The sequence below is a fragment of the Hypanus sabinus genome, chromosome 29, assembly GCF_030144855.1.
Source record: "Hypanus sabinus isolate sHypSab1 chromosome 29, sHypSab1.hap1, whole genome shotgun sequence".
NCBI classification, from domain to species: domain Eukaryota; kingdom Metazoa; phylum Chordata; class Chondrichthyes; order Myliobatiformes; family Dasyatidae; genus Hypanus; species Hypanus sabinus.
Window position 1 is genome coordinate 7,797,987 of NC_082734.1, and position 22,305 is coordinate 7,820,291.

At 43.5% G+C, this 22,305-nt stretch overlaps 1 protein-coding gene across 1 annotated transcript in view; it reads right to left on the minus strand.

Annotated features, from left to right (window-relative positions):
• Positions 1-7,903: 7,903 nt before the first annotated feature.
• pdap1a (pdgfa associated protein 1a) overlaps positions 7,904-22,305 on the minus strand; it is a 30,491-nt gene continuing 16,089 nt past the window's right edge. The window contains exons 3-6 of the mRNA XM_059953557.1: positions 18,411-18,476; positions 15,028-15,152; positions 13,813-13,964; positions 7,904-12,949 (exon numbers count right to left, since the gene is read on the minus strand). Coding sequence (XP_059809540.1) covers positions 12,930-12,949; positions 13,813-13,964; positions 15,028-15,152; positions 18,411-18,476 — 363 coding nt within the window. The 3' untranslated portion in view covers positions 7,904-12,929. The remainder of the gene's footprint in view (positions 12,950-13,812; positions 13,965-15,027; positions 15,153-18,410; positions 18,477-22,305) is intronic.

Here is a 22,305-nt window from a genome sequence, read left to right on the forward strand (position 1 = left end):
GCGTTACTTGCAGAGTAATTCTAAACCAGGAGTGCCCTCTGGTGTACAACCCAGCTTAGAGCTTTAGCACACTGCTGAGACACAACCCAGGATGTGCTGGGACACCTCATCAGTTATGCACCCTAGGATCATTGGCTGTTTCGGGTCTTTCACCATCAGACACTCTCGCCCAGGTGACACAGCCAGGGTTATCAGGCCCCGGCTTGTGTCCCAGCAGCAATGGTCCACGGGTCACACCTCCTGATTCATGGGCATCTGGAGGCTCGTTCAGCAGCCTCTGTGATGTTCCAGATGGCTCTTCTCTCCATAATGTCATGGAGAAAGTAGGTTCTACACAGTGAGCAGCCAGCAAAACCTCTGCGCCCCGCCTCTATAGACTCGCATTGTTCCCCCCACCTGTCTCTGGCACTGCTCTACCAGCTTCTGGCATCTTGCTTTCTTATGTTCAAACACCTCCTCAATCCATATTAAAGAGGACACCGACTCTTTCACAAAAAATTACTAATTCCTTCACTATCTACTGGATGCCTCCCAGCTGCCCTCTTATGGTCACTTTTCCCCTCTATAGTTCTCCTCCCACCCTCTTCCAAATCACATACAGAAAATGCTGGAGGAACTCAGCAGGTCAGGCAGCATCTATGGAGATGATGTTTCAAGACTCTGATAAATAAGCCCAATGACGCGAGTCCTAATGAAGGGTCTCAACTCAAAGCACTGACTGTTAATTCCCCTCCATAGATGCTGCCTAACCTGCTGAATTCCTCCAGCATTTTGTGTGTGATGCTCAAGATTTCCAGCATCTGCAGAATCTCTCATGTCTCTAATTACAGAGATATGATACTTCTCTAACTGCAGAATTAGGAAATCTCAGCTAATTACCTATGGAGACACTTGGGACTTTTGTCACGTCAAAAGACGTTACTGAAGCACTTTTGAAGTGTTGTCACTATTGTGCTGTAGGAATCAATATGCATGTAGCAAGCTCCCGCAAAGAGAAATGGTAAACAGGATCAGCAGAGAGGTACATAGCAAACCTACAGCGCAATAGAGGCCCTTCGGCCCACAAAGCTGTGCCAAACATGCCCTTGTCTTCGAAAGTACCTAGGATTACCCATAGACCTCTATTTTTCTAAGCTCCATTTACCTATGCAGGAGTCTCTTAAAAGACCCTATCGTATCTGCCCCCAGCACTGTTGCCGTTTGCCCATTCCGTGCACTCTCTGTGTAAAAAAAACTTACCCCTGACATCTCCTCTGTACCTACTTCCAAGCACCTTAAACACTGTGCCCTCTCATGCTAGCCATTTCAGCCCTGGGAAAAAGCCTCTGACTACCCACATGATCAATGTCTCTCATCATCTTATAAACCTCTATCAGGTCACCTCTCATCCTCCATCACTCCAAGGAGAAAAGGCCGAGTTCACTCAACTTATTCTCATAAGGCATGCTCCCCAATCCAGGCAACATCCTTGTAAATCTCCTCAGCAGCCTTTCTATGGCTTCCACATCCTTCCTGTAGTGAGGTGGCCAGAACTGAGCACAGTACTCCAAGTGGGGTCTGACCAGGGTCCTATACAGCTTCAACATTACCTCTCGGCTCTTAAACTCAATCCCGTCATTGATTAAGGCCAATACACCATATGCCTTCTTCATCACAAAGTCAACCTGCGCAGGAACCCCAAGATCCCTCTGACCCTCCGCACTGCCAGGAGTCTTACCATTAATACAATATTCTGCCATCATATTTAACCTACCAAAATGAACCACCTCACACTTATCGGAGTTGAACTACATCTACTCTCTCAGCCCAGTTTTGCATCCTATCAATGTCCCACTGTAACCCCTGACAGCCCTCCACACTATCCACAACACCTCCAACCTTTGTGTCATCAGCAAATTTACTAACCCATTCCTCCACTTCTTCATCCAGGTCATTTATAAAAATCACAAAGAGTAGGGGTCCCAGAACAGATCCCTGAGGCACTCCACTCGTGACCGACCTCAATGCACAATATGACCCATCTACAACCACTCTTTGCCTTCTGTGGGCAAGCCAGTTCTGGATCCACAAAGCAATGTTCCCTTGGATCCCATGCCTCCTTTCTTGAACAATGGAACAACATCCTCAACCCTCCAATCCTCCGGAACCTCTTCCATCCCCATTGATGATGCAAAGATCATCGCCAGAGACTCAGCAATTTCCTCCCTCGCCTCCCACAGTAGCCTGGGGTACATCTCATTCAGTCCCGGTGACGTAGTCAACTTGATGCTTTCCAAAATCTCCAGCACATCCTCTTTCTTAATATCTACATGCTCAAGTTTTTCAGTCCACTATAAGTCATCCTGACAATCACCAAGATACTTTTCTGCAGTGAATACGGAAGCAAGGTATTCATTAAGAACCTCTGCCATCTCCTCCGGTTTCATACACACTTTTCCACTGTCACACTTGATTGGTCCTATTCTCTCATGTCTTATCCTCTTTATCTTCACATACTTTTAAGAACGCCTTGGGGTTTTCCTTAATCCTGTCCGCCAAGGCCTTCTCATGGCTCCTTCTGGCTCTCCTAATTTTTTTTCTTAAGCTCCTTTCTGCTTTTCTTAAGCTCCTGCAGGGGCCCTATAAAGAAGGTGGAGGGAGTGTGGAAAACCAATCAGAGGAAAGATCAAGGGGTGGGGGAGGGGAAGCAGGGAGGGGATAGGGGGATAGGCAGGAGAGGTGAAGAAGGAATATAAGGGGAAAGCACTATGGGGCCCCTGCCCCCTCCTCCAACTAAGGGTCTCGACCCGAAACGTTGACTGCTTCTTTCAACGGATGCTGCCTGACCTGCTGAGTTCATCCAGCTTTTTTGTATGTCTTGATTTGACCACAGCATCTGCAGTGTACTTTGTATGTACACCATGGTTCCTGTACCCTACCATCCTTTCCCTGTCTCATTGGAACATACCTATGCAGAATTCTGTGCAAATATCCTCTGAACATATGCCACCTTTCTTCTGTACATTTCCTTGAGAACATCTGCTCCCAATTTATGCTTCCAAGTTCCTACCTGATAGCCTAACTTCCCCTTACTCCAATTAAACACTTTCCTAACTTGTCTGTTGCTATCTCTCTCCAATGCTATGGTAAAGGAGATAGAATTGTGATCACTATCTCCAAAATGCTCTCCCACTGAGAGATCTGACACCTGACCAGGTTCATTTCCCAATACCAGATCAAGTACAGCCTCTCCTCTTGTAGGCTTATCAACATATTGTGTTGATGCACCATCAATAACTCTCGGACACATGAGGCGAGAGATGGGCTTTTATTAGCTGGAAGAAAGCATTGTCAGCAGCAAAAGACCATCACACAACATCCTGGAGACTGAGGGAGGAGCAGTGCCTCCAATCGCCTTTATACAGGGGTCTATGGGAGGAGCCACAGGAGCAGTCAGCAGGGGGCATGTCCAGACAGGTATATGTAGTTCACCACATGTGTCAAGAAACCTTCCTGAACACACCTAACAAACTCCACCCCATCTGAACCCCTCGCTCTAGGGACATGCCAATTGATATTTGGGAAATTAAAATCTCCCGCAATGACAACCCTGTTATTATTACACCTTTCCAGAATCTGTCTCCCTATCTGCTTCTCAACATCCCTGTTACTATTGGGTGGTCTATAAAAACACCCAGTAGAGTTATTGACCCCTTCCTGTTCCTAACTTCCACCCACAGAGACTCCGTAGACAATCTGTCCATGTCTTCCTCCTCTTCTGCAGCCGTGACACTATCTCTGATCAACAGTGCCACGCCCCCACTTCTTTTGCCTCCCTCCCTGTCCTTTCTGAAACATCTAAAGCCTGGCACTCAAAGTAACCATCCCTGCCCCTGAGCCATCCAAGTCTCTGTAATGGCCACAACATCATAGCTCCAAGTACTGATCCATGCTCTAAGCTCATCCGCTTTGTTCATAATACTTGCATTAAAATAGACACACCTCAAACCATAGATCTGAGTGCGTTCCTTCTCTATCACCTGCCTATCCTCCCTCTCGCACTGTCTCCAAGCTTTCTCTTTTTGTGCGCCAACCGCCTCTTCCTCTATCTCTTCAGTTCAGTTCCCACCCCCCGGCAATCCTAGTTTAAACTCTCCCCAATAGCCTGAGCAAAATTTCCTGCCAGGATATTGGTCCCCCAGGATTAAAGTGTAACCCGTCCTTTTGTACAGGTCATTCCTGCCCCAAAGAGGTCCCAGTGATCCAGAAATCTGAATCCTTACCCCCTGCTCCAATCCCTCAGCCATACATTTATCCTCCTCCTCACTCTATTCCTATACTCACTGTCAAGTGGAACAGGCAGTAATCCTGAGATGCCCATCTTTGTGGTACTGCTTCTCAACTTCCTTCCTAACTCCCTGTAGTCTGTTTTCAGGACCTCCTCCCTTTTCCTGCCTATGTGTTGGTACCAATATGGCTGTTCTCCTTCCCTCTTCAGGATATCATTGGCGTGATCAGAAACATCCTGGACACTGGCACCTGGGAGGCCAACTACCATCTGTGCTTCTTTCCTGCATCCACAAAATCACCTGTCTGACCCCCTATCTATAGAGTCCCCTATCACTGTTGCCACTCTCTTCCTTTCCCTACCTCTTCTCCGTGGATTGTCACCTTGTCGTGGTGGAGAAGCTTGTGTGGTCCTGAGATTCCCAAAGCAATGCCGTCTGGAGCTATGCTCCTGGTAGGGTCACCCATGGCGGTAAGGTCGAGGGTGAGGTCCCTGACAAAGAACAATCCAAACAAGACCTCAATGGTGGAACAGGCGGACGAAGTTACTTTGAACTCAACGGCTGTGAAGGCGGATGAAGTCTGCAACAAATCCATCAGCTCCAATTGTTGTGGTTTCCATGCCACTGGAATCATTTGGTTGATTTGTGAAGTATCGTGTGCTTCTCGGAGTGCAACATCAAGTACACGTTAAACAAATACACACACAGGCGTCTTTGCTCTGTGGAAACGGAACGAAGACTATCATCCTCCACCTCGAAGGATAGATACGATGACGACAACCTTTCCCTACCCTTCTGAGCCATAGGGCCAGACTCTGTGCCATAGGCATGGCCACTGCCGCTTCCCCCAGGTAGGTTGTCCCCCCCCCCCCAACAGTGCTCAAACAGGAGTACTCATTGTCAAGGGGTACAGCCACAGGGGTGCTCTCTAGCCTCTGACTCTTGCCCTTCCCTCTCCTGACTGTTACCCACTTACCTAGTTCCCCAGGTCCTGGTGTGACTACCTGCCTATAGCTCCTATATCTCCTTACTTTCCCTGACCAGATGAATGTCATCGAGCTGCATCTCCAGTTCCCTAAAGTGGTCCCTAAGGAGCTGCCGCTTGACGCAACTGGTGCAAGGGTGGCTGTCTGGGAGGCCGGGAGTCTCCTGGACTTCCTATCTGACACCAAGCACAGAACACCGGCCTCACAGATACTCTTCCTGTCTGTATTCTACACAGACAACCTACCTGGCCTTGACCCATAATTGCTGGAGCCCTGTTGAGCCAAAGGATTCTTCCCCTGTCTCCCTCTACTCTGGAATTCGCTCTATAAGCTGTCTCCTTTTAAACTGTTCTCACTGGCTGGCATCCATGCGCTTGTGCAGTCATGCCCCAATCAGACTACTGAAGGCCCTCCTCACAATTCCAGCAGCTCGGGTTTAATCAAACCTAATCAAGAAGCGAGATGAATTGATGGAGCTGTACAAAATGATAAGAGGCTTAGACTAAGAGGGTAGCCAGAGTTTTTTCCCCCAGGATGGAAATGGCTAATATAAAGAGGAATAATTTTAAATGATTGGGAGAAGTAGGGAGGAATGTCAGAGGTAGGTTTTTTTCCCCACATTGACTGGTGAATATGTAGAACGCACTGCCAGGGGTGGTGATGGAGGCAGATACTTTAGGGACATCTACGAAACTCTTAGATAGGGACATTTCTTCTTAAGTCCATCACCCCTACTAAGGCATAGGCTGCCAATAGCAACTCACTGGAGATCACTGTCCTGGGACAGTCTTTCAATTTGACCCCATCTTCTTCTATCCTTCCTTTCCCAAGAATGAGGTCTTTGGAGCTTCTGTAGCTCCAGGTTTTTATGGGATGAGGTTGCTAGCTCCATGCTGAACCCTCCTCCTTTTGCAGCCGGGCTTGGGACTGAGTTGGGACATGGCAGAGTTGGTAGTTATGTGGGTGAAAGTAAAATGATCTTGGAGTAAGTTAAAAAGAGGTCATGGTTAAAAAGTCGGCTCAACATTGCGGACCAAAGGGCCTGTACTGTGCTGTAACGCTCTGTTTTCTCAGAATCAGAATAAATATCACTGGCATATGTTATTTATGGTAATTTGTTGACTTTGAGGCAGCGGTACAATGCAATAGAAAAAACCATGATTACATTAAATAAGTAGTGCAAAAATAGGAATAAAGATGTAGTTCATGGGTTCAATGTCAGAAATAAAAAGGCAGAGGGGAAGAAGCTATTCCTGAATCGCTGAGTGTGTGCCTTCAAGGCTTCTGTACCTCCTTCCTGATGGTAGCAATGAGAAGAGGGTATGTCCTGGGTGGTGGGGGTTCTTAATTTTAGACACCACCATTCTAATTTGTATATTTGTAGAAGTTTAGAGTGTTTTAGTTTGACAAACTAAATCTCTTCAAACTCAGAATGAAATATGTTCTGGCTTGCCTTCTCCGTAGCTATTGGGAATTTTATAGTATTACTATACTGTTACCGTATATATACCTGCAAGAATAATAGCACTGTAATAGGTGATTTTGACTTTCCTAGTATTAGGTGGTGTGGTGGAGATATGTCTCTACCAAAGAAGTTAGGTACTCCTTTCTTTCGTCAGCCAGTCGGTCACACTTGGGCAAGGTGTATCAGGGTCACATGAAGCCATGATTGGATAAGCAGCTGGTGCATATCACAAGTTCTGGTTACGCAACCACTGACACCAGGCAGACAATCTTTGAAGAGTATTGGTAATGGCTGTGGAAACCTCCCCTTGTAAAGACACTTCCTAGAAGGCAGCAATGGCAAACCACTTCTGCAAAAAAAAATTGCCAAAAACAATCATGACCATGTTAAGACCATGATTGTCCATGTAATACAACATGGCACATAATGAACAAACAAATATTAACAAAGGGCTTGGATGGGGCCAAATTTAAGTGTGGTCACATAAGTTTTCTCACGTATTACATAGATGGACTACTAGAGAGGGGGTGGGCCTGGACCTCCCATTAGAAAACTGACACAGGGCAAGTGACTTAAGTGCCAGTGGGGGAAGCACTTTGGGCCCAGTAACCATAATTCTATTAGTTTTAAGAGTTACAATGAACTGGTCCACAATCTAAATTTGATGGCATCAGACAGAACTTTGCAAAGGTGGATCAAGACTGGTTGCTTGCAAGGACTTGGAGGCTTTTAAAGATAAATTAGGGAGGAGGAACTGCCAGCATGTTCCCGTGAAGAATGAAGGGCAAGTGCGGCAGGATTAGGGAACTCTGGCAGGCGAGGGGGTTTAAGGACCTGACAGGAAAAAAAAGGCAGCTGGATGCAAAGGTTGTTGGGCGTACACTTAACAGGGAACTGGGGAGGGCAGAAAGAGGACATGAGATAACTTTGGCAGATAAGGTAAAAGAAAATTCTAGATTATGAAAAGAAAAAGGGTAACCAGGGAGAAAAGGTTAAATGCAAGCAGATTGGACTAGCTGAGGTAAGCAATTCGTTTAGCATGGCAAATATGAGCCGAGGAACCTGTTTTTTTCTACTCCCACAGTACAGCAATGCGAGAGTTCGCACTGAATTTGCATTAAAAGTCAAATGGTTAGAGTACACAGTATTCTTCCCCAGAGGACACATGTAATCAAGAAATGAGATAAATGCATGTTAAGAACTGTTTATTATTGCTGGTTTGGAGACAATTAGTCTATGAGGATTCTGTAAATGTACGATGTTTCTACTTATGCAAAAAGTTTTCCACACAAGTGAGGATGGATGAGTGAAACATTGTCATTACTGCAGTAGTAAGAAAGAGGACACAAGGGGCTCCACAACATTTTCAGTATTGATCAGATGACTTTGTCTCAACCTTTGCCCAAATATTTTCAGTAATTCTGCCATTCAGTGGTAAGAATTTGCTTCAGATCAATTATTAGTAAATCTTCAAATATCCTACCAGTTCACAGATGAGCAACATAGTTACAGTAAATGCAGAGATAGCAAGTTGATTTAATGCAAGTCATACATACAAAACGCTGGAGGAACTCAGGTCAGTGAGCAGGGTCTCTGAGCTTTTTTAAAAAAATATTATGGACCCCTACCATTAATCTAGGGGTCCATGGACCCAGGTTGGGAACCCGTGATCGAGAGGAATAGATGGTTGAAGTTTCAGGCCAAGACCCTTCCATCAGGACTGGAAAGGAAGGGGAATGGGGGTAGGAAGTCAGAATAAGAAACTGGGGCACACAAAACGCTGGACAATTTAATAGCAGGTATCTGAACTTAGAAAGTGATATGATGCTCAGCTTCTCAAGCGTTGATATAGCGATATCAATGGGAAATAACCAAAGGACCCTGGTTAGCCTATTTATGCTTCAACAATAGTTTGATATACAACTATAAGATACAGCCAGCTTCTGGAGTGTGCTCCATCTAGTGGCATCCCCTTCTTAGGCTTGTATCTTCTCATCATGTTCTCTTAAAGCAAGTTTGTAGCAGGCATGTGATGAGTTTGACAAGCTCAGTCCCACATGTAATACAAGGCACGTACACAACAAAAACTTCCCTTTAGAGACCACCTTTAACACCAGACAAACCTTGGAAGTAGGACACACAATGGGTGGATGGAGTGTGGAGGGGGGATGTGATCTAGTCCGAGGTGGGGTTTAAAATGAATTTTAGGAAGGAAATTTTGAAGTACCTTGCACATCTTTCACAACCTCTTCAAAATGGAGTACACAGAGGAAATCCAAGACCTCACCAAGAAACATGTAACACACACACACATCCATAAGAAATCCCAAGAAACTCAACAGGTTAGCCAACATCTATGGAGGAAAGTAGACAGTTGACATTTTGGGCCTGAAGGGTCTTGGCCCAAAATAACTTCACTTCTCCTCATTAGATCCTGACAACCTGCTGAGTTCCTCTACTATTTTGTGCTGCTGAAACAGCAGCAGAATCACACATCTCTAATGTGCTGGCAAGGTAGATTAACATCTGCATCACATTTTCTCCCCAGAATTTAAACCTGCTCAATAAGGAGCCTTTGTCTCCCACTCAAGAGCTAACTGACTGTGCCATTACTTAAGGCACCCCCTGAGTGTTCTGCTGATCTGCCATTCTCTCAGTATGGCTCTGGAGAGTCAGCCCAGGCTCTTGTGCTCACTCATACTTAACCATCAAATGCAACACTGAAGGGGATTCACCATTGAATACACCTATATGAAATGCTGTTGCAGAAAAGCAGCATCTATCAGAGAACCCCCCCCCCCCACCCCCCAGGATATGTTCCCTTTTTGCAACTACCATCAGGGAGGTGGTACACTAGCCTCAGGACTTGCACCACCAGGCTCAAGTACAGTTATCATCCCTCAACCATTAGGCTCTTGAACCAAATGGGACAACTTCACTCGCCTCATTGCTGAACTGATTCCACAATCTAGGGACTCATTTTCAAGGGCACTTCACCTCAGGTTCTTGATATTTATTGTTTCTCATTTTTGTATTTGCAGTTTGGAGTCTTTTGTACATTGGTTGAATGCCCAAGTTGGTGCAGTCTTTCATTGATTCTGTTATGATTATTATTCCATGGATTTATTGAGAATGCTTGCAAGAAATAAATCTCAGGGTTGTATATTATGACATACATGTACTTAGATAATAAATTTACAGAGGGTTTGAGAAATCTGTGGAGATTTCAAGGGGCAAAGCTATGCAGGGATTAACACAAGTTTTGGCCATTATTATGACCATCGTTGTAGAAGTAAGTTCATGAATGGATTAGGATGATTCTATTTAAAGAAAACAAGACAAATGGCAATTCCTTCTAGAGATTTTATTGCAATTTAAATTAAAAAAACATTCTTTAAACCCTGTGATTATATCTTGTTGAAAGATTGCTGAAGGGTTTTGGGCAGGATGCTTGCTAATCCTATGGTGCTGACTTGAAATCTCAATAGCTCATTAACATTACGCTGAAGATCATCTACTTTGGTGAGAGCCCCAAAATACTGAAGGGGGTTTGTGTAGATGCCCAGAAGAGAGGAATAGGGTGACCAAGTGAGTTTGTATATTAGCCATTTCACTACAAGTGAAAACAATTAGTATTTTTGCTTGAATTCAACCCCAATAGAAGTCTGTCATCTCTTTCACAATCCTAACACAAGATTTCAAGGTAACTAATCTAATTTCCATGCTTTAAAACAGAACATTTTCAAAGCACTGCCTCAAAAAGTGCAGGCATTGAAGGGTCTAAAGCACAGTTAGCTGCTTGAAAGAAAGTGAAAAGAATTGGCAGATTTTAAATTAACGATTGAAACCAGTGGAAACTTCAAACCCTAATCCAGTAGATCCAGCCCAGTGCTTCCCTTATGATTGTACGATAGTGTGGAATATAAATGAAGTTTTATACGCTTTAGGTGTGAGAAGCATTTGCAAGTTAGCGCTTCAGTCTGAAATGAGACTTGAACAAAGATTGTGCTCCAATCACATTAATGGGCACAACTAGAGCAGAGCAACAGGATACAAAGATCAATACCAGTCATTCCACACAAACAACAGATTATTAACATGGGATTGCAGAGGCCAGGTATATTTCACCAGTTTTCCTGTCTGCGGTATGGTAAATGGAGTAATAATTTTCCCAACTCCTTGAGCACAGTGGATGCTCAGTGAAGCTGGATGTGGGGTAGGACTGCACGAATTCCAAAGGGGAGACAAAGCAAACATTCCTACCTCTCCCACCTCTGGGTTTAGGTTCAATGTTCTTAGGTATGTTGATCTCAGCCACTGGATCACTATCTCCAGTTCTCACAAACAGGGAAAATGGAACATGTTGGGATCCATTGCAGGTTAGCTGCAATCTACCAAATCTCAAACAGACTGTATTTTTGTTTACAGGGACATGGGATTTGCTTAGGACAGAGACAGGGGTGAAACAAGATCTTAACATACGGACATTGACATACCAAACATTAATCTGGAAAAGGAGGTAATATTTGCTGTTAAATATTAGTGGAATAAATCAGGTTCCACTTTGCTTACCTTAACTTCAGGTTTAAATGCGAAGTAAAGCTACAGGGAATCTTAATGATGAGCTGGCAAAGTTACCAAGAAATAGAAGTTGCTGGAAATGCAAAGGTTGAGCCAAAGTCCGTTTGAGGAAAAAGCTAAACTTTCAATGCATACACTAGGTGTACCCATTACAATTCCAAACTTTTTGCATCAATATTTGTGTTAACAAACCTACACTCTCTGAGCATGGTCTGAAATAAAATGGGTGCCAGTTAGAACTGTCCCTCTTCTTACCACAGCCAACCCAGCACAAGACCGTGGATCTGAAAGGGGGAATAGGACAGTGGTTGAAAGGAAAAGGTGCACACAACCAACCACTGGACTGCTGCATTTTCTTCTAAAATCCCCAGATATTGGAGATCAGGAGTAAAACTTCTGGCAATTTATTTTGCCCCCTCCAAACAGAAGAAAACTCAATACTAATTCGATACCTCCTAAGAATCACAGCATTCCCTAAACCCCCACCCATCTCCCCTCCATAAACCCAATACAGACCAGGTCAGCCAATGGTAGAACAGACTTCAGGAATTTGCAAAAGTTTCTACTTTGGTTTTCCATCAGAATTAAACATTTCTACTAATTTCTCACACTCCAAAAATTATAAAGATGCAATCAAACATAAATGTACAAAAAATAAGGCAGATATGACTCTGGGAGTTAAATGCCCAAGGGAAGAGCCAAACATCTCTATTACAACAAGCTTAAAATTTATGCAAGAAAAAATTACTAAATTTTTTTGAGGCTGGGTTGTTTTATTATCAGCTTGCAGCACCGTTAACCAAAGCTCTCAAAAAAAAACCTATTATAGCAAATATTTGATACAATGAGAGCAAGAAATAAAGGGAAATAAATTTCACACCTGGGTTCTGAAAAAGATGACATCAGGAGGTGACATAAGAGTATGTAGAGCCACCTGGAACATAGGCAATGCTTACAATTCACAATAAAGTGGCAATCTGAAACATTCCCCGGCTTCTGCAGTATCAATTATATCCTTAACCACTCCATCTCCTCAAGCTCGTTTGTCTTCCATACACCTTCCAGAGTGAATCTCACTTGCATCCCATTCCCCTCAAGGTGCGTCTCCACTCCCCACCCTTTCCAAACACTTGTGGAAACTGAACAAAATAATTTGAGATATACTGCTTATGTCTTTTTTAAAAACAGATCTTAAGGAGTTGTGAGGACTATATACCTCAGTACGTAAAGGGCCTGTTCCTAACTGGAGCAAGATCTGGGTAACAGGGAGATTACCACCCAGATTCACTTTCCTTACTTGAACCTCTGTCTAGTGCCAGTAGACCACAGCACACGTTAAACATTCACAAGTCTTTTCAGTCTTCATGCACAGAATGCCGAACGGTGCTTCTGAAAGCACACAGCCGGATTTTTAAAAAACACCTTGTTTATTGGAAGAGTACAAATTCAAAAGGCAGATTTTCCCCTCTGGCTGTGCGCTGAATGCAGGCGAAATGTGTTGATGTGATGGGTAGTTTTTTTTGTGTTGTTGTTTGCGTTGGATGGTGAGGAGGAGATGAGTTGTGCAAGAGCAGATGGGCTGAATGTCCCTTCCAGGTTTCCAGATGATTCTGTTGGGCAGATTTGGTGCTAGGCCTTTGCCTCTTTCACTGTAGAAAGAAAGTGGAATACACGAGTTATAAGACCATAAGATATAGGAGCCAAATTAGGCCATTTGGCCCATTGAGTCTGCTCTGCCATTTCATCATTTTCCCTGTCAGCACCGATCTCCTGCCTTCTTCCCGTAACTCTTCATGCCCTGACCAATCAAAAATCTACCAATCTCTGCCTTAAATATACCCAGTGACTTGGTCTCCACAGCCACCTGAGGCAACAAATTCTACAGATTCACCATTCTCTGCCTAAAGAAATTTCTCATCGCCATTCTAAAAGGATTCTATTCTTTGGCTGTGTCCTATGGTTTTAGACTCCCCTACCATAGGAAACATCCTCTCCACATCCATTCTGCAGACTATAACATTCTCGGGAAATCCTCAACCATTTTCTTTCCAAATAGTCAGAAATCTTAAAGATGTGGCACTTCCTAGTGCTGTTCCATACTCTCATTAATATACCAGGGACAGTGCCCTTCCCACTTGGGCCCTAGTTCCTCTGCTCCCTGATAACTGCCAGTTGGTTCCCCACAGTCCCTTTAAATTTAATAGTCCAGCGAGTTACTTGCTGAAGGAGCTCAGCAGGTCAAGGGGGCTTGTTTGTTGCCCCAGATTCCCCAATCTGCAGACATGTGTTTTATTTAATGGGTTGACTGGAAAATCCATGCCTATCCCCATTGACCAACTCTGCCCCCCATCACTAACTGTCAAGCCACTGGAACCCAACTCTATCACTAATCCAGTTTAACTGATCAGGACTATGAAAGCGTTAAAACACACTAAAAGTCAGAAAGAGGTAAAATTAAGGAAAATAGAGCTCAGAGCCGACAAACGATCGTACACTTGACCTTGCCACTAACATTTTTTCTCATGCTCACGCTTCCTGGCGGCGTCTTCCCGCTGCTTCCGGATGATCGCAAGCCGCGCCAGGTCAGCACGCGCCTGCTCAGTCTTCCCTTCGAGGTGGAGCTTCATGTACCGTTCCCGAGCTTGCTGTTTCTCGATCTCTTCCCTGCGGCATGTACATGCAGGGCAAAGGACAACGAAAATAAATGAAAAACCCATGTTAGAGATATTTCAGTAGTAGTGTCACAATTCTACCATTGCACAGGTTTTAAAGAAAGGGCTTGCGAATCATTGAACAAATAGAATGCACTTCAGATCTGGGTTGCCTATTGAAAAGCTAGAGAGAGTGGACAAGGAGAGGATTTTGGCAATGGACGGGTAGTCTAGGACCAGAGGGTACAGCCTCGGATAACAAGGACAACACTTCAGAACAGAGGTAGGGAGGAATTTCATTCGCCAGCGGGTGTCGAATCTGTGGTATTCGTTACCACAGAGACTGCTGTGAAGGCCAAGTTATTGGGTATATTTAAAGTGGAGATTGATGGGTTCTTGATTAGTACGGGTGTCAAAGGCTACAGGGAGAAGGCAGAGGAATGAGGTTGAGAGGGTTAATAAATCAGCCATGCTGGAATGGCGGAGCAGACTGGATTGGCCAAATGGCCTTATTCTTCTATATCTTATGGTTTTATGGTTAAGAGGAAAGCCTACATTTACACAAACCCATTTAACAAAGCTAATGCCACAAGGATCATGAAAACAAAGTGATATTTAATCAGTAATGTACATCAGGCAGTGAAAATATTGGCGTGAAATTAAATAGGCTTGGTAGAGGTCAGTATGGAAAGAAAAACTCAAGACTGCAAGACTTAGCAGGATTCAATATTAATAGTGAAGATAGGTATGTGAAAACCTATCAGCACAGGCGATTTTTGACGAAGTGTGGTCAGGAAAGTAATATAATCAGCCCAATACAGAAATACCAGAAGGATGATGTTTCAGTTGCAGAATAGCTTAAATGGCCCATACAATACTTTTAGGACAGTGAGGAACCAAAACCAGAGGAAAACTGTCTGGTTCATCCGGTCAGTATACAGTTCATTATCCACACACATAACGTACATCTGCAGTGGGCACACTTGACACGCATTCACCTTGAAGGAAAACGTTCAGTGATTCAAATCATTTTACATAATTAATTTTCAAATATGCCAGGAGAGGCTCTCTCTCACCTTTCTCGCCTGGAGAGCTCGCGGTTACGGGGATTGAGATCCACTTCAGTTATTTTCTTGTTTTTCTGTACTATTCTGTTGGGGTTCTCGATTTCTATTAAACCTTCCACTCCTTTCTTCTTGGGCTGAAATTGATATAAAATACAAATCTTATCCATTTCATCAAACCTAGTACAGGAACCATTTATCTTACCATCACAATATGCAGGTTGTGTACACTACTGTTGAAAGAAGGCCCCTGACTTGAGCTATGTCTCTCTCTCACGATGGTAAGTGAAAGCCAGGGTAAGTTGAATAAGACATAGGAGCAGAATTAAGCCATTCAGCCCATTGAGTATGCTCCGCCATTTCACCATAGTTGATCCTCAACCCCATACACCTGCCTTCTTGCCATATCCTTCAATGCCCTGACCTACCATGAAACAATCAACTTCCACCTTTAGTATACCCACACACGTGGCCTCCACTGCAGACTGTGGCAAAGCATTCAACAGATTTACCACTTTCTGGTTAAAAAATTCCTCTTCACCTCTGTTCTAAAAACTCCCCCTCAATACTGAGGCTGTGCCTTCTAGTTCTGGACCCCCCCCCCCCCCCGTAGGAAACATCCTCTCCACATCCACCCTACCTAGTCCTCTCAACATTCGGTAGGTTTCAATGAGATCCTCCCGCACAAAGCTGCCAAATGTTCCTCATGTTAACCGCTTCACTCCCAGAATTATCCTCGTGAACCTCCTTTGGACTCTCTCCATTGACAACACATCCTTTGAGATATGCAGTGCAAAACTGTTGACAATACTCCAAGTGCGGCCTGACTAAACAGTAAGCTATTGGTCTCCCCTCTTGTCTGTTGCAGGAGCGAACTCTCTCTCTCCTTCGCTGTCTGAGATGTCAAAGTGTCGGGATAGGCAGTCATTTTTGATGAAATCTAGATCATCGCTTGCATGGTGTGTGGTGATGCTTTTGCTGGAGCAAGTGGAGCTTTGCTAGTGGTATGTGGGCGGAGGGCTTTGGGGTTCTAACGTTTTCTATCATTCATTCTTTGGGGTTTTGCTTCTGTTTCGTGAATGTCTGCGAAGAGTAAGGATTTCCGGTTGTATACTGCATATATTCTCTATATGAAATTGCACTTAAGTGGGTGGTGGTACAAGTTATGAACAGCTAGTGAATATTGACACCACTTAGATGTTTGTGCCACAATGCAAAATTGTAAAGAGTGAAAGTTGTCAGTCTCCCTCGGACTAGAAGGAGAGAGCATCAGCAGGAATTACAAGCCTACTCTGGCATGCAGAAGAACGAACCTGGGCCTCCAGCTTGTTATACAATACTCTACTAGAAATAAAATTACATACCAAAATAGAATGTGAAGCACTACCATGTGCAGCACGTTGACAGCAACAGCACCAATGAGTTTAAAGCCAGATAGACACAAGTGCGGTGGATTTAGCTGTTTACAGAAAAGTTGGTGGTGTGTGTGGAACTTTGCCTGTGCAGAGTGAACAATACACTTGGTGGCCTCCTGTACTTAATATCAGGTGCCCATTGAGTATATATTTGTGGTCTTCTGCTGCTGTAGCCCATCCACTTCAGCGTGTTGTGCATTCAGAGATGCTCTTCTGCACACCACCATTGTAACTCGTGGGTATTTGAGTTACTGTCACCTTCCTGTCAGCTTGAACTAGTCAGGTCATTCTTCTAACCTCTCTCATTAACAAAGCGCTATTGACAACAGAACCGCTGCTCACTAGATTTCTTGTGTTGTTTTTGCACAGTTCTCTGTAAACTGTAGAGTGTTGTGTGCAAACATCCCAAGAGATCAGCAATTTCTGAGATACCCAAACCACCCCATCTGGCACCAAAAAGCATTCCATAGTCAAAGTCACTTAGATCACACTTTTTCCCTATTCTGATGTCTGGTCTGAACTGAACCTCTTAACCATGTCTGCAAACTTGTATGCATTGAGTTGCTGCCATATTGCTGATTAGATATTTGCATGAATGTGCGGGTGTACCTAATAAAGTGGCCACTAAGTAACAGACTACTTGCCTGTCAAAACAGAAAACTTCTGACCCAGATATCAGTTGGACTCAAAGTGACCCAGTGGTTCTTGACATTCCTCCAAATTTAACTTGTATACTGACACATGACTAGGATTTAAATTCATTTGCTTTCAATTTTTTTGTTTTATGAAGTGTTTTCCACTTTTTTTGTTGCTATTGTGCTACTTGTGTTCTTTTGCGCATGGGGGGCGGGGGTCTGATGGTTTTCCTTGAATGGGTTCCAGAGTTTTCTTTGTTTTGTGGCTGCAAACAGATTTCAGGATTGTATTCTGTATACATACTTTGATAATAAATGCACTTTTAAATCAAGTCAAAAAGTTCAGGACATGAATCAAACTCCAGTAATTCAGGGACAATTGCATAGTCCCAGTGCAGCACTGAACGTGGGTCTGTCGGCAGCAGGTTTTTGGATCAGATGTTAAGTGAGCAATTGAGATCTTAATTTAAGTAAATGTGAAAGATCCCATGTGATTGTGACAAAAATATGGGGAAGTCATTTCCAGTATCCAATTCCTCACATGTATGCAGCAGTCAACATTATGAGGATATATCAACTGGTAATTTATCACACTGCTATTTGTAGAAGCGTTCTGTACACATGTTGACTGCTAAATTTCCTATAATGCAACAATAAGCAGATTTTAAAAGCAAAGGAGTTACAAAGTCTGTACAATTGGACTGGTTGTGAGGTTAGATTGCCCTGGGAAATAGTTTTGGGTTGGACAAAAAAACTTAACATTAGACCATGCTCACATTTGGGGAGAAATGGGAAATGAAAATCCAGTTTCCAACTCCCTTCCGGGAAAGAATCAACTGAGACAAGGATTATATACATACTTCAATGATAGTCATCACTGGTTCAGATGTGAAACACTGGACTGTACTGAGTGCCTGGAGCCTATGCAACTGTTCTTCAGCAAGATTCAAAGTCTTCAGAAGTGGTGGAAGGAGAAGCCAGCAACACTTAAAACTGAACTGTTCTAAAATATGACATATTTGATGCAGCTCATGGTAAGGGAAAACTCACATACTGATATTCGAAAAATAAAATCCTTAATGAACTATCTTTACTACTGTACAGAAAGGCAAAATGCAGGAAAGCACACTGGCCTTCCCACCGCTGCCTGTAAGGAGTGTGTATGTTCTTTGTGTTTCCTCCGGGTGCTCCGGTTTCTTCCCACAGTCCAAAGACGTACCAGCTGGAAAAATAATTAGTCATTGTAAACTACCCGTGATTAGGCTAGGGTTAAATCAGGGGTTGCTGTATGGTATGGCTCAAAGGGCGTTCTCCACGGTGAATCTCAATTAAAAAAAAAAGTCACCTCAGAGTCATCTTCACTGCTGTCGTCAGAGTCAGAATCACTTGCATTTTCAGGCAGGTCTTTGGCCTATAAAAAAATTAGAAGACAAACTCATTAATTTGGAAATAAATTGATACAATTATTAAGTTTACTTTTTCTTACGACAATTTATTTGGTTAAATTATCATATAAATAATAATTTCCAACACCAGTAGTAAACTGGATGATTATATAGTGATTTAAACATTCATCTTTGATCAAAATGGGTTTACTGGAAGGAAGTGGGCAGTTCTGCAGTACCCAGAGATAAGTTGCTTGGCTATCAATTGCAAAACTAAAGGACATGGACTAAATATTTTCTGACCAGTCCAACAGCAACGCTGGGTAATTTTCCTCTATCCAAATGTACCACTGTGCCAGATTCAAACTGTAACCCTACATGCAGAATGTGCATGCACAAAGAGCCAGGTGAAGAAAAGCTTTGCTTCAAATATTTGGAATAGATTTGAGAACAGGTCGACTTCTTCTTAAACCCATCACGCCTACTATGGCATAAGCTGCCAACAGCAGCTCGTCAGAGTCCGCTGTCCTGGGCTGAAGGTTGATCTGCTTGCGGCTTCTGCTTTCACCACGATTTTAATCTTTCAGGTGAAGACCCTTCCTCTTTGGAGCTTCTGTTGTGGCGTTTCTATAGGTCTGGGTTTTTTCCCAGGATGGGGTGCTAGCCCCATGCCTAAACCTCCTCCTTTCGGAGCCAGGCTTTGGACTGTCCATGGTTAAATTTCCAAAACCAGGTTTCAGAAAACAAAGACCAGTACCAAATAACGTATCCCCCCTCTCTTTGCATAACAGTCTCTTCCCTCATCCTCTCTACCTTCTGACCTCAACTCACTGCACCAGCCTCAAAAGAAAAATCAAACATTTTTACTGTGCTCCTCTGAACTTCAGGGAACACAGAGGAGTACAGCACAGGAACAGGCCCTTCAGGCCACATTGTGTCGAACCAATTAAATTAGTAATCAAATAGCCAACTAAACTATATCCCCCCTGTCCATATCCTCCCATTTCCCTCACATCCTTGTGTCTTTCTAAAAGGCTCTTAAAAGTCCCTAATGTATCTGCTTCCAGGCTGTGTATTCCAGGCACCCAGCACTCTGTTTATAAAAAAACTTGCCCCTTACATCTCATTTGAAATTTTCCCCTCTCACCTTGAGAATCTGAAAAGGGTAAGGGGTACGTGTAGAGGGGGTGGGCGAGGGGTAAGTGTAGCAAAATATGTAGACAGGACAAGAGAGGTAAGTCACTGGGGAAGTAAGGAGAGGTAGCTAAAATAAGGTGCCAGGCCAGACGTGGATACCACAAGGAAAAGGGAACCTGCAACCACAAGACAATGTGCTTGGCAAAGTATTTTGAGGATACCTATTTCAAGAGTTTTGAAGTGCGGCAGTATTAATTCTAAGTATTACGCTTTAACCTTTGCTAATTCTGAGTATTTTTGCATGCTTAGCTATGCAACAGCCAATCAATTGATGAATTCGAATCGGTAACCATATTTGCAAATGTAGTACCCTGCTTTTGGGTATAAGTACGACCTTTGTAAACCGACAAATTGGGAGTTGGCTACATTACGCCCGAAGTGCTTGGGGCTGCAAACTCCTCTCTGAATAAAAAACGTTTCAGAGGTAATTTCGTGTCTCTGGTGTTTTTCCCTCAACTGAGCAGGTAATAGCTACAAGTTGACAACCTTAAATGCATACCCTCTGACATCTGATGTTTGTACCCTGGGAAAAAGGGAGCTTTGAATTTACATGGAGATTTTCATCCCCTCTCTCCTGAAAAATACTGCCAATTATTTGTTGCCACTTATGTGCTCATGGGGTGGCAGGGTAGAGATACAGTTGCAAGAAAAACGTTTGTGAACCCTTTGCTAATTACTCATAAAATGTGGTCTGATCGTCATCCAAGTCACAATAATAGACCAACAATGTGCCTAAACAAATAACATAGAAACAATTGTACTTCTTCTCTTCAATACTGAGCACACCACTTAAACAATCACAGTCCAGGTTCAAAAAAGTATGTGAACCTTTGGGGTAATGCCTTCTACAAAAGCTATATGGAATCAGGTGTATGAGATTGGAGGTATGGGTTATGGAGGTGCCCTGCTCTATAAAAAAAGATACACAAAGTCAGGTTATTGACAGAGCCTGCTCTTCTCAAGAAAGATCTGTTTATGTGCACCATACCTCAATCAAAACAACTTTCAGAGGACCTTAGAAGAAGAATTAGAAATGCATGAAGCTGAAAGGCATTTTTAAAGACCCGAGAATTCATCAGTCCACAGAAAAAATTGCCAACAAATGATGTAAACTCAGACCTGTTGCTACTCTCCCTAGGAGTGGGTGTCCTGCAAAGATCGCACCAAGAACACAATGTTCAAGGAGGTGAAAAAGAACCCAAGAGTAACAGCAAAAGACCCGCAGAAATCTCTAGAACTTGCTAAAGTCCCTGTTCATGTGTCCAATATAAGAGCACTGAAGAAGAATGGTGTTCGTGGAAGGACACCACAAAGGAAGCTACTGCTCTTCAAGGAAACATTGCTGCATGTCTCAGGTTTGAAAAAGACCACCTGGATGTCCCACAACACTCCTGGAACAATTTTCTGTGGACAGATGAGACAAAAATTGAGCTTTTTGGCAGAAATGCACATTACACAGCAGTCCATCACCTAAAGCTTAATAGAAGTTGGATAATGCAACAAGACAATGATCCAAAACACAAGAGTAAATCAACAAAATAGTTTAAAACGAAGAAAAATTGTATTTTGGAATGATCAAGTCAGAGTCCTGACAATCCAATTGACCCAAAGAGGGCTGTTCCTGCAAGGTATCCTGGAAATATTGATGAGCTGAAACAGTTTTGTATGGAGGTACGGTGTAAAATTCCTCCTTGCCGTTGTGCCAGTCTGACATACTTTTTCCAATTTGGACTGAATGATTAAACAAAGTATTCAATAAAGACATGAAAAGTACATTAGTTTGTGTGTTATTAGTTCAGGCAGATTGTGTTTATTCTTATAGACAATAGACAATAGGTGCAGAAGTAGACCATTCGGCCCCTCGAGTCTGCACCGCCATTCTGAGATCATGGCTGATCATTCACTATCAATACCCAGTCCCTGCCTTGTCCCCATATCCCTTGATTCCCCTATCCATCAGATATCTATCCAGCTCCTTCTTGAAAGCATCCAGAGAATTGGCCTCCACCGTCTTCCGAGGCAGTGCATTCCACACCTCCACAACTCTCTGGGAGAAGAAGCTCTTCCTCAACTCTGTTTTAAATAACTGACCTCTTATTCTCAATCCATGCCCTCTGGTACTGGACTCTCCCAACATCTGGAACATATTTCCTGCCTCAATCCTATCAAATCCTTTAATTATCTTAAACGTTTCAATCAGATCCCCTCTCAATCTCCTCAATTCCAGCGTGTACAAGCCCAATCTCTCCAATCTCTCTGCATAAGACAGCCCTGCCATCCCAGGAATCAACCTAGTGAATCTACGCTGCACTTCCTCAACTGCCAGAATGTCCTTCCTTAAACCTGGAGACCAAAACTGTACACAATATTCCAGGTGTGGTCTCACCAGGGCCCTGTACAAATGCAAAAGAACATCCTTGCTCTTGTATTCAATTCCCCTTGTAACAAAGGCCAACATTCCATTTGCCCTCTTCACTGCCTGTTGCACTTGCTCATTCACCTTCATTGACTGGTGAACTAGGACTCCTAGGTCTCTTTGCATTTCTCCCTTACCTAACTCGACACCGTTCAGACAATACTCTGCCCTCTTGTTCCAGCTTCCAAAGTGGATAACTTCACATTTATTCACATTGAATGACATCTGCCAAGTATCTGCCC